Below are 11,780 nucleotides of genomic sequence, written 5' to 3'. Positions count from 1 at the left end.
TTTAAAGCCCACAATTCTTCTGTCCTTCTTGAGAATTTTTTTTTTTTTTTTTTACATCAATGTCCTATTGGCAGTGAAGGCTTTCTACACTACATTAATTCTCATTGCAGGACATGGTGCACCATGTGCATGCGTGTGGCACCAGGAGAAGAAATTTCTCAGCCTGTGAATTTCATATGGCCCGGGGATGGGTTGAAAGCGAGTAGCATGCCTTTGCCTTGGCTTTGAAGGGGGATGGGGGGAGGTGCAACTCAATTGGTCTGTCTTGGTGTGTACTGCACTGATGAACGTGAAGTATTATAACAAAACTTTTTTTTTGCAAGGATGAATGGGTAGGATTAAAAAAAAAACGGACGATTTGCAAAGTACCAAAAGTTATCACTGCCAGAGACCGTGTGTGTATGGAATATTTCTGTAAACAGTTTGAATGGCAGATCAAGCCTACCAAAGGGTACAATTCTTGGTATTGAATAGAAAGCCTCCCCGCCCAATTTTTTTTTATTAGTATTTTTTTTTTTTCGTGGTTTGTTATCCGGCATACATTGCACATGCTAAATCTAAAAACAGAATAATGTAATATGCAATATCATTGAGAAATAAAAATGTTTTGATTTAAAAAATTTAAAAACTGCAGTATGCATCACATACAGTACAGTAAGTTTTTCTTTAAAGCCCACAATTCTTCTGTCCTTCTCCAGGAAGTGGAATAAAAGCATGAAACATTTTGGTGTGAAATGTTATTAAAGGTTATGACATAAATCTATCGATCACATACATTACATACACGTACATTACAAATATGTGTTGTCCATAAAAAAGCATGAAACATTTTTAAAATCATGAAGCTGGTAATACTGTATAAAAATTAAAAACAAAGTTTAAAAAATAGTGATTTTAGAGTTCCATCGAGCTTCATCCTTATCTTTTGACGATCGATTTCAAACCTTCATTTCTGGGGAAAAAATATAGCTTTAAAGCAGCAGTTCTCGCAATATCCTACATGTGTTTTTTTTTAAAATAAATCAGTTCTGTACTATGAGAAATTACTTGTAGCATTTAAAAAAAACCATTTTTAAAGACATGTTTAATGTTTGCAATGTACAGTAGCAAGCATTTTGGTTTCTATAGAAACCATTTCAAAATCACAACCCCTTCCCCTTGTGATAGGCTCTGGCTTTGTCCTCTCTATTGCAGTGCACCAATTGTATCTAGTAACTGCCCAGTCACATGATATTCCAGGACTACATTGCCCACAATGCTGTGCAAGAATTGAATAAGATAACCCAGAGCAAATCGATATCATTACAGGAGAACGGATCAATCTGCAACTTAGCTAATCACTTGTCAGTGTGCAGATTGTATTGATGCACATACTCGAGTGAACAGAAAAAAAACAAAAAACATTTTTTTAAAAGGCAGCTTGAACTGCAGCTTTAAGTACCGTATATATTAATTTTCAGTATTAACCTTTGCCAACCGAGTGGAGATGACGCAATGCTAGGGGTGCACTGTGCATTGTAGCTTGGGTCACTCATGTAATCGGTATAATAGGTGACATTTGCCTGCTGAATCTGGTAATAACACGGGGCCAGGTAGCAAAGATTTACGGTGACCAGGTTTTCAGTGATGGTCGGCCCGTTATTGCAATTTTATTGGTAAGCGGGTGGTGGCACATTGCAGGCTCGGGAAGTACGAATCTTAAATGGATTAAATCCGACCTTTCTCCTTTTGAAGTCACGATGAACAAACATACCGGCAAAAGCTGGGAGCACTGACCAATAACCTCTGGTTCTTCCCGGATGAGGGGCTGTGTGAATAAAGCAATCATTAATAGTTACAGTTTGCCTTATCGAATTTTTCCATCCACGATGGTTCAGTGAAAATTTGAATAAATCATACTGCACCGACACACTTTATTCGAGCAAATGCCCAGTATGTACCTGGCAGATACCTGGAATGCACCGCTCCTCACCTCTGACAAGCCCCGTTGCGTTTGCCTTCCCAGCCTGGGTTCATGCCTGGCTGATGGGCGGCTGATCTGTTAAATGATAATGATTAGGATTTAATAGGCTGCAATGCTTAGCGTGTCTACCAGATGGCATAAATTCATGAATTGTAATGCAGTATATATAATTATACTGTGCAGTATTGCAGCCAGCAGGAATAAAATGCTTCAATCCCTGCCTGAAAAATACCTCAATGCACTCGGGCAGAAAACAGTCACAAACCTCAATACACCCGGGTATACCCGAATTCGTGGGACTAGCCGAGCTCGAATAAAGTGTGTCGCCAGTGTATTTGTCAATGATATAGCCATATATCTCTGCTAAAGTCGCGTTCTTATCTGTTCAAGCATTAATTGCAGAAGATGACTCTGTGAATGCCGCATGGAATACAGCAGACGTCACCGAGATAGGTCGGATAACGGCTGCTGCATCTGTAGTTATAGATGAAACAGCACTTAACGCATCATTAGTGAGCTTTGAAGATCCAAGAAGTTAGTACTTAACGTGACTTTAACATCTTGTTTAGTCACCCATGGAGCTTTGTGCATCTACCCCTGAGAATGAAAACTATAGCAACATATATCCCAGAATTTACAGTTCATACTCCTCTTGTTATAGGCTCAAATTCAATTTGAAAACTAGTCCGCCGTAATGAGGACTGAGTTATAAAGTAGCTTATGTAATCATAATAAGAACCTTTTTAAAATGATTTTAAAGTAAATTCCGACAAACAACCCTATTTTTTTCGGCTGTGTATTACATTGTACTTTATTTATTCTAAGAAGATCATAAGGGCTGCTGCACAAACCAAAAAGAGATGGGTGAAGAAAAGCCCCAGTTTCTTTTACGTCATGAATAGGGCTTGTTAACAAATTCTGAAAAAATTATGTATCAAGTTCCCTTCAATGACTAATCACATAAAGGAGCAATACTCAGGTGTCCAGATCAGTGGAAATAATACAGCAGGTGTTTCATAATGTCAGAACCAAATCCCAGCACTACTCTATTACATGTATTCTGGGACAGTAGTACCCTGCTTCTCTCCATAAGGTATCCGGTATTGGAGTAGTACTGTACTGTACAGTAGGTCTAATGAACTGTAAGAGCTGGAGATTTTCAACAGTGCAGTACAGTGCTCTGCACCAATATATTTCCTATTTTGAAAGAAATATGGACAGTAGAACTTCATAGCTGGACAAATTGAGACGACCTGAGCCAGCTCATTGATTACAGCACAATTGCAGCATTGGTGAAAAATTCAGCTGGTTGGTGTATTTTTTATTATTATTAATGTATACTGCATTCGTCTTTCCTTGACCACTTCCTATTCTTTCTAATTATTTCCATGTATCTGTCTTCTTTCTATTCAATACTCTGTAATATTTCCATCTTTATATAATATACTTGACATACCACATTTTTGAGTCTTTCTTTAGTATTTCAGTCATAAATATCAATCACAGCAGCACATGTAGTCATTTAAATAATGTAATTGCAGCATCAGTATATATATGAATCTATGTATCTTACACATTACAGTGAATAAACATGTAATATACATGGATCACATTTACATTTAAATCATTAGACTTGGAAGTGGAGGAAAGAAATTAATCATTTCCCCAGACAACTTTCAACCAAATTGACAAAGTGTAAAAGAGACATGGACAGTATAAATAAATGTAAGTTAACTTGGGATACCAGTGTGCAGTTATATGTTATCTAGTCATACATATAGTTCTATATCCTTTTTTACTCTTCTTCTGTATCTCTGTTGTTTTTACTTGCAGCCTCATGTTTTTTTTACCTGCATATATTCTCACTACCTTGTCATTGTATTCTTGAAACTCTGGAAAAATCCCACATTTAATTTCTGCTATGTGCACAGGTTATGACAAACTGTTTTTCACATGAACCCAAATACTGTAGTGATAGTTTGTAATGCTCCTAAAAACTCTATATTTAAATTATTTCACACAGTCTTTTTTAGAATGGAACCTGCTTTAATGCATATTAAAGATTCTAAGTATATAATGTACATACAGAAAGACAAAACAAAAAAGTTAGCAATTTCTAGTGATTAAGGGATAACAATAGCCCTAGTCTACAGAGCAACACCTAAAATGCAGGGTTGCACTTTCGTGTTGGGTATAATTAGCATTTAAAACTGTCAGACTAGGGGCACGTAGTTGTCCTGTTGTGATCATCTTTGGAAATACTGTACCTAGTACTGATTTTGTGTTTTCTTGAATCATGTACAAAAAGCCTTAAGGAGTTGGAAGTGTTTAGTCATCTTTAGTCTGGCTTCAAAAGAGATCATACATACATACATACATACATACATACATACATACATACATACATACACATACAGATGCAGCATCTTAGTCCTATCAAGCCTCCGTGGGTTATTATTTTTAAGACACAATACTTGTACGGTACCTGTAGCTTGGAATCACCCACTTGCGTTTCTGGCCGGTATTGCAAACAACGCTAAAATTCCATTTTCAGCCCTCTGTCACAGTGTGTGCAAAGAGCGTGCAAACGTTTAATGCACACGGTACGTGGTATGTGTCAGGATCGGTGATTAGCGACGTGCTCGGAGCACTCGACACTCATCCCAACCCATAATTGGGTCCCCCGCGCCTCCCTTGGTTCGTGACGCTGCTCTTCCTCCTCCTGGGACCGGCGGCCGTGCTAGGCGCACCCCACGCTCAAGTTAATACCTCTCTCTCTCGTCCCACCTCCTGACTCTGCCCACACGGCAACATCATCGGTGCACAGCGGGCACACACGGCACGCAGAATGGACACACAGGAGCCATGCCATTGTTCCGGCTCTGGGATCCTCCCCACACCTGTCTCCTGCACCGGAATTGCCAATCACAGCAGGTGCTGCTGACGCGCCTCCACTCTGCCTCTTTATCATTGGTGCCTGTTTCCTTTATATGCTCAGCCATCACACTGGCAATTTGGCTGAGCATAAACCTTCCTATGTTCGAAGTGTTCACTGCTACCCTTGCCTCGACAGTCTATGTTCATTCAGTAAAATTGACTACAATCTACAAAGCATTTAGATTCTCAAAATTCTAATACAACAACTAAATATCCACGATACTTCTCCGTGGTTATTTGTGTGGGAAAAAGTAACAGAACCCTAAGCAAACAAAAACATTTATATTTAAACTACAACTAATCTTGAAAGTAGATGTGTCTGTAACACATGCATCCCTTTCCAGTTAGTATCCAGCCCCAATATATTGAGTTTTTTCTTGATCTCTAAAAAAAAAAAGTGATGCAGCTCAGTTCCTGTGAGTTTCCCAAAAACTATCTTTATGTAATCAGTTAATGCCATATATCTACAGTATGTTAGGTTGTGCAATATTCTGTGATTTACTATTAATCTCTTCCTGTTTTCACGTAGACTGATACAGAACACAGCAGAAGACACCACCGTGACACAGATGATAACATGTCTGCCAGCAATATAGAAGCAACAGATTTCAATAAAACAAAAAATTATGGTCATGAAGATGCCTCGCACATACATTTTACTATTGCTGCCTGTTGTGCCTTTGTACTCTGCCTGTTTGGAATGTTGGGAAATGGAATTGCCTTCTGGTTCCTTTGCTTCAAAATTAAGAGGAACAAATATACTGTTTATATCATCAATCTGACTATTGCCGACTTTACTTACCTCTTTTTTAACGCAATTGTTATGTTACTCCAAATGAATCAACTTATAGGATTCCATCCACATTTTCCAGACATGGATAAGGTCGTCCTTTCTTTAGAAATATTCTATGATGGTGCATACCATGCTGGTATGTTCTTCCTCATGGCCATTAGCATAGAGAGATGTCTATCTGTTTTCTATCCGATATGGTACCGTTGCCAACGCCCAAAGCACCAATCTGTAATAGTTTGTTTAATCCTGTGGGTTATTGCCTGCCTTGCCACTTTTCTTGAAAATCTTATCTGCTCTCCAGAATCTTTTTCAGTTGGGTCACTGAAATGTACAGGAGTTCAGACAATGACATTTGTTTTATTAATTGGCATCTCCCTTCCACTGATGCTTCTTTCCAGCACCATCTTACTCATTAAGATCCAAACAATGTCCAAAAGATGTCGGCCTCCTAAGCTCTATATTATTATTATAATTACTGTTTTTATCTTCCTCATAGCCACTGTGCCCATCAAGTTCATGTGGCTATTTATGTATTTGAAGCTTTTACCATCTGATTTTCATACTCTCAGTTTCTTCTTTGCCAGTGTTTTATGCACTGTTTTTAGCAGCAGCATTAACCCATATATCTACTTCCTGGTTGGAAGACAGAGGAAACAGAGACTGCGAGATTCTATTCATTCTGCTCTTCACAGTGCTTTCAATGTGGAAGAGGATGAGGCAGAGAAATCAAGTGCAGATAGCGCCACATATGCTCATTCTTCAGTCATTAGCTATGTCAAGACATGAGAAAAAAGTGACCAACTCAAAGCCCTAAATATTGTGTCAACACAAATAATAAGACCAGTATTGTTGAGCATCAGTAAACTAATTTGCAACAAATCAAATGATCAAATGGATCAAATTATCCAAAATATTTAGTTTATTTGAGAAAATTGTTAATTATTTGTTTAAATTGTACTAATTGACTCATTGTGTTGGGACCACAATTTTGTCAGGAGGCCTTATGATATTTTAAAATGGCAATGATGATTTTGACGAAATTTGTTTGGCAGCAACTGTAAAGCCCGGTCAAGTCCAACATTTTGGATGGTATAATTGAATTTAATGTGTTGATTTTAGTATCTAAAAGAAGTGAATAGGCCATAGGGTATCTTATGGCGCCAATAATCCAAATGTTGCTTTACACTATTTAATGTTAAATTAAAATCATTTTTACTCATTAACAAATGTATATATTTGCAGTGTGATTCCTTCTATCACTTTTCTGGACATCCAATATTCAATTTTGTGTTATGAATTTTAGGAGAAAAGTAATGATTTGAATAAAATATGCCTTACTGATGTAGCAGCCTTTAGTCGAACACTTCACGCGTCATGTACATCGGAATCCCGATTTGAAACCGCGGGATGAATTCCGGCCTTCCCGCACTAAGATGCGAGCGCGGCGAGTGCAGAAAACTAATTGTAGTGTTCTGGCTTTTAAAAACATGAAATTGACACAGTAGCACAGTACTGTACACGTTACAATTCATCCATTTAATTGCAAACAAAGAACCAGAATCCATGAAATTCAAACAAAACGTCCGCGATAAGCGCGGGTGCCTGGGGCGATTGGCCGCGTTCATGCTGCGTGGGGAACAGCAGAGAACTCAATATCAGCGCCGAGATGTGTTCGAATAACGGCCGCTACATCAGTATCTCTCATAGATTTGAATTTAATATTTGCTTGATTAATTGCAAATGAAAGATCTGAACAGTTTTTAAGATGATACATTTTAATGGTGGCTGATTTTAGGTTGTTTCTTTGCATGGATTCTGAGGAAGTGACTTGGATGTAATTACACAAAAGCATAATAATAAATACAATATAACTCAAAATTCATTGGAGGAGCCTTTTCATTTGCATAAAAACCGCACTTAAAAAAGACATTAATGTCTGTTAGTTACCAGTTGGTCAGTCTAGTCTCTGTAAATAAAGATACAATGTATTTCCTTTAGAATAATTTTGCTACCTGCAACATTTTTAATAACTATGTTTCTGATTAAATGCACAAAACATACAAAATGCGTCAGATTAATGAACAGATGCAACAAATGTATGTTATCCAAATCACACTTACTCAGAAATAAAACAATGTCACTCATTATATATAGCATATCATTATCTTCTCTGTGTCTTGAGAAGACTTCCATTATGTGCAACACATGCTAATAGGACATTTCCAAAACCCCTTCGGTTCTGACACAAAATGCAGCTGTGTAAAAAATTGTCAGTAGACGTGCAACATTTTCATTGTTGTTTGCAAAATTGACTTTGGTTATGGGTGACATTTTTTGCACAGATAGGGCAATTTTCTCTTCCCACAGCAGTTATTCAATATGCAAACAAGAATATTTGTTCATAATACAGTAGTGTGTAGTACATAATACCTTATGTACTTATCTCAGTCATGTACATGTGTCCTTTGTACTTATCCCACTCATATGTCTATTCAAATAGTAATATTTCATATAATTAAATATAATGGTAGGGAAGTAACTGACCTAAATGTTTTAAAAGTAAAGGTATAGTCCAGTACATTAGAATTCCCAAACCGTGTTTAATGTTATGAACCATAGCTCTGCACATCCACATGTTTGATGTGTTTGAGATCTACCCTTGAAGAAGTATTTTTGATAATTACGTTTTCTTATATTAATGATATTATACAAGTATAACAGCAGATAAAATATACGCATTACTGTGGTAGTATTGTGCACATGTGTTGCCCATGTATACCCCCCCCCCCCCAAGTGCGATTGGGGGTATACTGTAAGGATGCTACTGGTGCTGCCTTTACCTGTTGGCTCACAGGGGCCTAAGCCTCCACCACAGGGAGCCGGGGTGATATAATACAATACTCTCTGTGCAGCGCCTCCACCTGGGAGGGATCCCGGCCTAGTGAGCGGAGCCCCTCACAGGACCCAATAACATTAATCACAAGCTGTATATAAAACAATAGCATTTACTGGCACAGGAATAGCTCTTAACACTCTAATGGTTACTAATAGGTACAACTAACCCTTCGCCTAGCAGGGCCTTAACCCATCACCGTGTTCCCCCACACCGTGTCCACAGAGAGACCCACATCAAACCCCAATGTGTGTCAGCGCTGCCCACTAGGTGAGGTGTACTTGTTGGTGCACTTGGTGTATAGGTACCTGCCGGGTGTGTCCACACCCGGGTGCGCAGATGCTGTACTTGGGTGGGATCCCTGCTGTAGAAGGGTGATCCCATATCGTGATCCGCCTCTATGGTGGATGGCTCCTGCATGGAGTGATCCACCTTTGGAATGTCTCTTATCTCTGCGAGCTGCAAAGAGTGATTAAGTCTTATCACCAGTGACCAGGATATCCACGCTTCCTGGCTGTAACCCTCACTTATGCTAGTCCTACAGGGCTGTGTCCGTATCCTATGGGCCGGTCCCTGTAGCAACCACAAGCTGAGGGGAGTTGGCCTAGCCGGGGCCTAGGGTGTATTTCTGGCCTAGTGCAGGGGCCACCTGCTCCTTGCACACCCTACCCTTACTCTGTCCCAGCACCGACTGACTCTCCTTTCCCAGCACGCGAAAAGTAGATATCTCCTTGCAGGAGATCTGGCCACGCGATTGGCTCCCTGGCATCAGGAGGTTAGCAGCCCCAGGTGATGAATATATCCCCAATAAAAAAGAGAGAGGGGGATCCGCACATTCAAAAAACAGATATCAGAATCATCACCTATGACGAAAAGAGAGAGAGCAGAACAAATAAAAATGATAGATCAAATAGAGATCGATCACGCTCTAACCATGGTAAGGGGTATCGTAATCCCAATTATAAAGGGAAAAATTACATTGAGGGTTTTAGATATGGTTCTAGGCCTCAGGGCCAATATAGAAACTATGAAAATGAATACAAAAACCCCCATGTAAGAACATCTAGATACTCACCCAGAAACTCCCCCAAATTCTCACCTAAACGCCCAGCTAGACTGGAACCAACTACAGATTCACCTTCTTTTTTAGACCTAATTCGAACAAGGTTGGAGAGGAAGGTGAAAACTGTAAAAGATACACTGAATACCCCACAAGAGAAAAGAAAGATAAGGGATGTGTCAGACGAGGAACACGAGGAGGGACCAGAGCACAAAAGAAGAGGGTACTCTTGGGAAGGGACACCGTAGCTAACAAAGGTGTCTTTAATCTCTCCTCTACAGTTTTGAGTAAAGATCAATTGGGCATACTTGGAAGGGGCCTGAGCTTCTCGAAGGCCTGTGGACCAAGCTCCTTCCAACTGTTCAAGGATCTACACAAGTTCACTCGCAACATTACCCTTAAGCGACATTTCCTGAAACAAGATATGGATACTAATCATAGTAACGGTTTCTGCAAATAACACCGATATGGAATTGGTTATCAGACATACTGACTTTAAAAGCCAATCCAAATTTTATCCTGCACATTCCAAAGGTCATCACATTAAAACATTTTTTAACATGGTCATCAATGATTTTAATGCTCTATCCCATAATTTTAAGTCAGGTGATATTAAGCACAATCTCAGTAATAGCGAGTCGTTAGCCCTTAAAAATCTAAAAGAAAACACTGATTTAATTATAAGGCAAGCAGATAAGGGTGGGGGCGTAGTAGTCCAGGATAGATGTGACTATGAAAAAGAAGCCTTACGACTACTAAATGATAAATTGTCATATATAGAATTATCTAAAGACCCGACGGCTGAATTTTTGAAGGAGCTGAAGGTCCTGGCAGACAATGCACTCGCCCTTTCTGTTATCACTACAGTGGAATTTGCCTTTTTATTCTTGGAATTCCCTAGGATCCCCATTTTTTATCATTTACCGAAAATCCACAAGGCTCTGGTTGATCCTCCTGGACGCCCTATTGTGTCAGGTATACAATCGATGACAGCCAACCTTAGTCAATATGTGGATTTCTTTCTCCAACCCTATGTTGGAAAATTAACCTCCTATTTGAAAGATTCGACTGCAGTTTTAAACTTATTTAAGGATTTTCAATGGAAGAGTTCATATGTATGGATTACATGCGATATAAAGGCCCTGTACACCAACATACCACATCAAAAAGGGCTAGATGCGGTTAACTCCTTTTTGGAGGACGATCAGGCACTGCACCCATTGAATAGAGAGTTTATTCTTGAGTCTATTAGTTTTATTCTATAACATAACTATTTCCTGTTTCTCTCCACTTTCTACCTGCAGGTTTGCGGGACTGCTATGGGCACTAGATTTGCCCCCAGTTTCGCGAACCTGTACGAGGGTAAGTGAGAGTCAAAGTTCCTTGTGCCCGAAAACACGCACCACAGGAATGTCGTTGTGTGGAGACGCTACATAGACGACATCCTGTGTGTGTGGGATGGTGATTGTGTTTCGGCCAGTGAATTTGTGGCTGATTTGAATAAAAATGATTTTAATCTCAAGTTTACACACAGAATGGATGCCACACAGATAGACTTTTTAGATCTAAGACTTACTTCTCGAGTGGATGGCACTGTGGAAACCGAGACCTTCTTTAAGGAGGTGGATACCAGCAATTTGCTGATGGCAAATAGCAGTCACAAGAGCACATGGATCAAAAACATACCAGGAGGGCAATTTGTCAGACTCAGACGTAACTGCAGTAATGTAGAGGTTTTTAACCAACAGGCAAACAAATTATTTTTAAGGTTTAGAGAGAGGGGGTATCCTAAAGAACTTTTAGAAAGAGAGATAAAAAGAGTCCGTGATTTGGATCGTAAAGAACTGTTGATACAAAATAAAAAAAGAAATAATGAAATCCAATCAAACAAGGGTGGATTGGTAGATGTGGCTTTTATCACTAACTATAATTCTGTATATAGGGATATTGAGAAGGTTTTTAGTAAACACTGGGGCATACTGTGTAAAGATCCCATATTGGGATCTCATCTAGACACTAAACCACGGTTCATATATAGGAAAGCTAAAAATATTAAGAACATACTAGCACCTAGTGATGTGTTTGTATGTAGTAATACTACTACGTCTAACACATGGCTTGGAACCAAACCAAA

General features: G+C 39.2%; 1 protein-coding gene across 1 annotated transcript; it reads left to right on the top strand.

Annotated features, from left to right (window-relative positions):
• The first annotated feature begins 3,001 nt into the window (after positions 1-3,001).
• On the top strand, positions 3,002-7,549 carry LOC142488628 (proto-oncogene Mas-like). Its single transcript, XM_075589062.1, has 2 exons — positions 3,002-3,271; positions 5,430-7,549. The coding sequence occupies exon 2, from the start codon at positions 5,478-5,480 to the stop codon at positions 6,477-6,479; it is 1,002 nt and encodes a 333-aa protein (XP_075445177.1). The 5' UTR covers positions 3,002-3,271; positions 5,430-5,477; the 3' UTR covers positions 6,480-7,549.
• The last annotated feature ends 4,231 nt before the right edge of the window (positions 7,550-11,780 follow it).

Source organism: Ascaphus truei, chromosome 2 (genome assembly GCF_040206685.1).
Source record: "Ascaphus truei isolate aAscTru1 chromosome 2, aAscTru1.hap1, whole genome shotgun sequence".
Taxonomy (NCBI): Eukaryota; Metazoa; Chordata; class Amphibia; order Anura; family Ascaphidae; genus Ascaphus; species Ascaphus truei.
This window is presented reverse-complemented; position numbering and strand designations above follow the sequence as displayed.

Bases quoted from the DNA above. Each gene is read 5' to 3' on its own strand.
- LOC142488628 (XM_075589062.1), top strand. From the start codon at position 5,478: ATGTCTGCCAGCAATATAGAAGCAACAGATTTCAATAAAACAAAAAAT.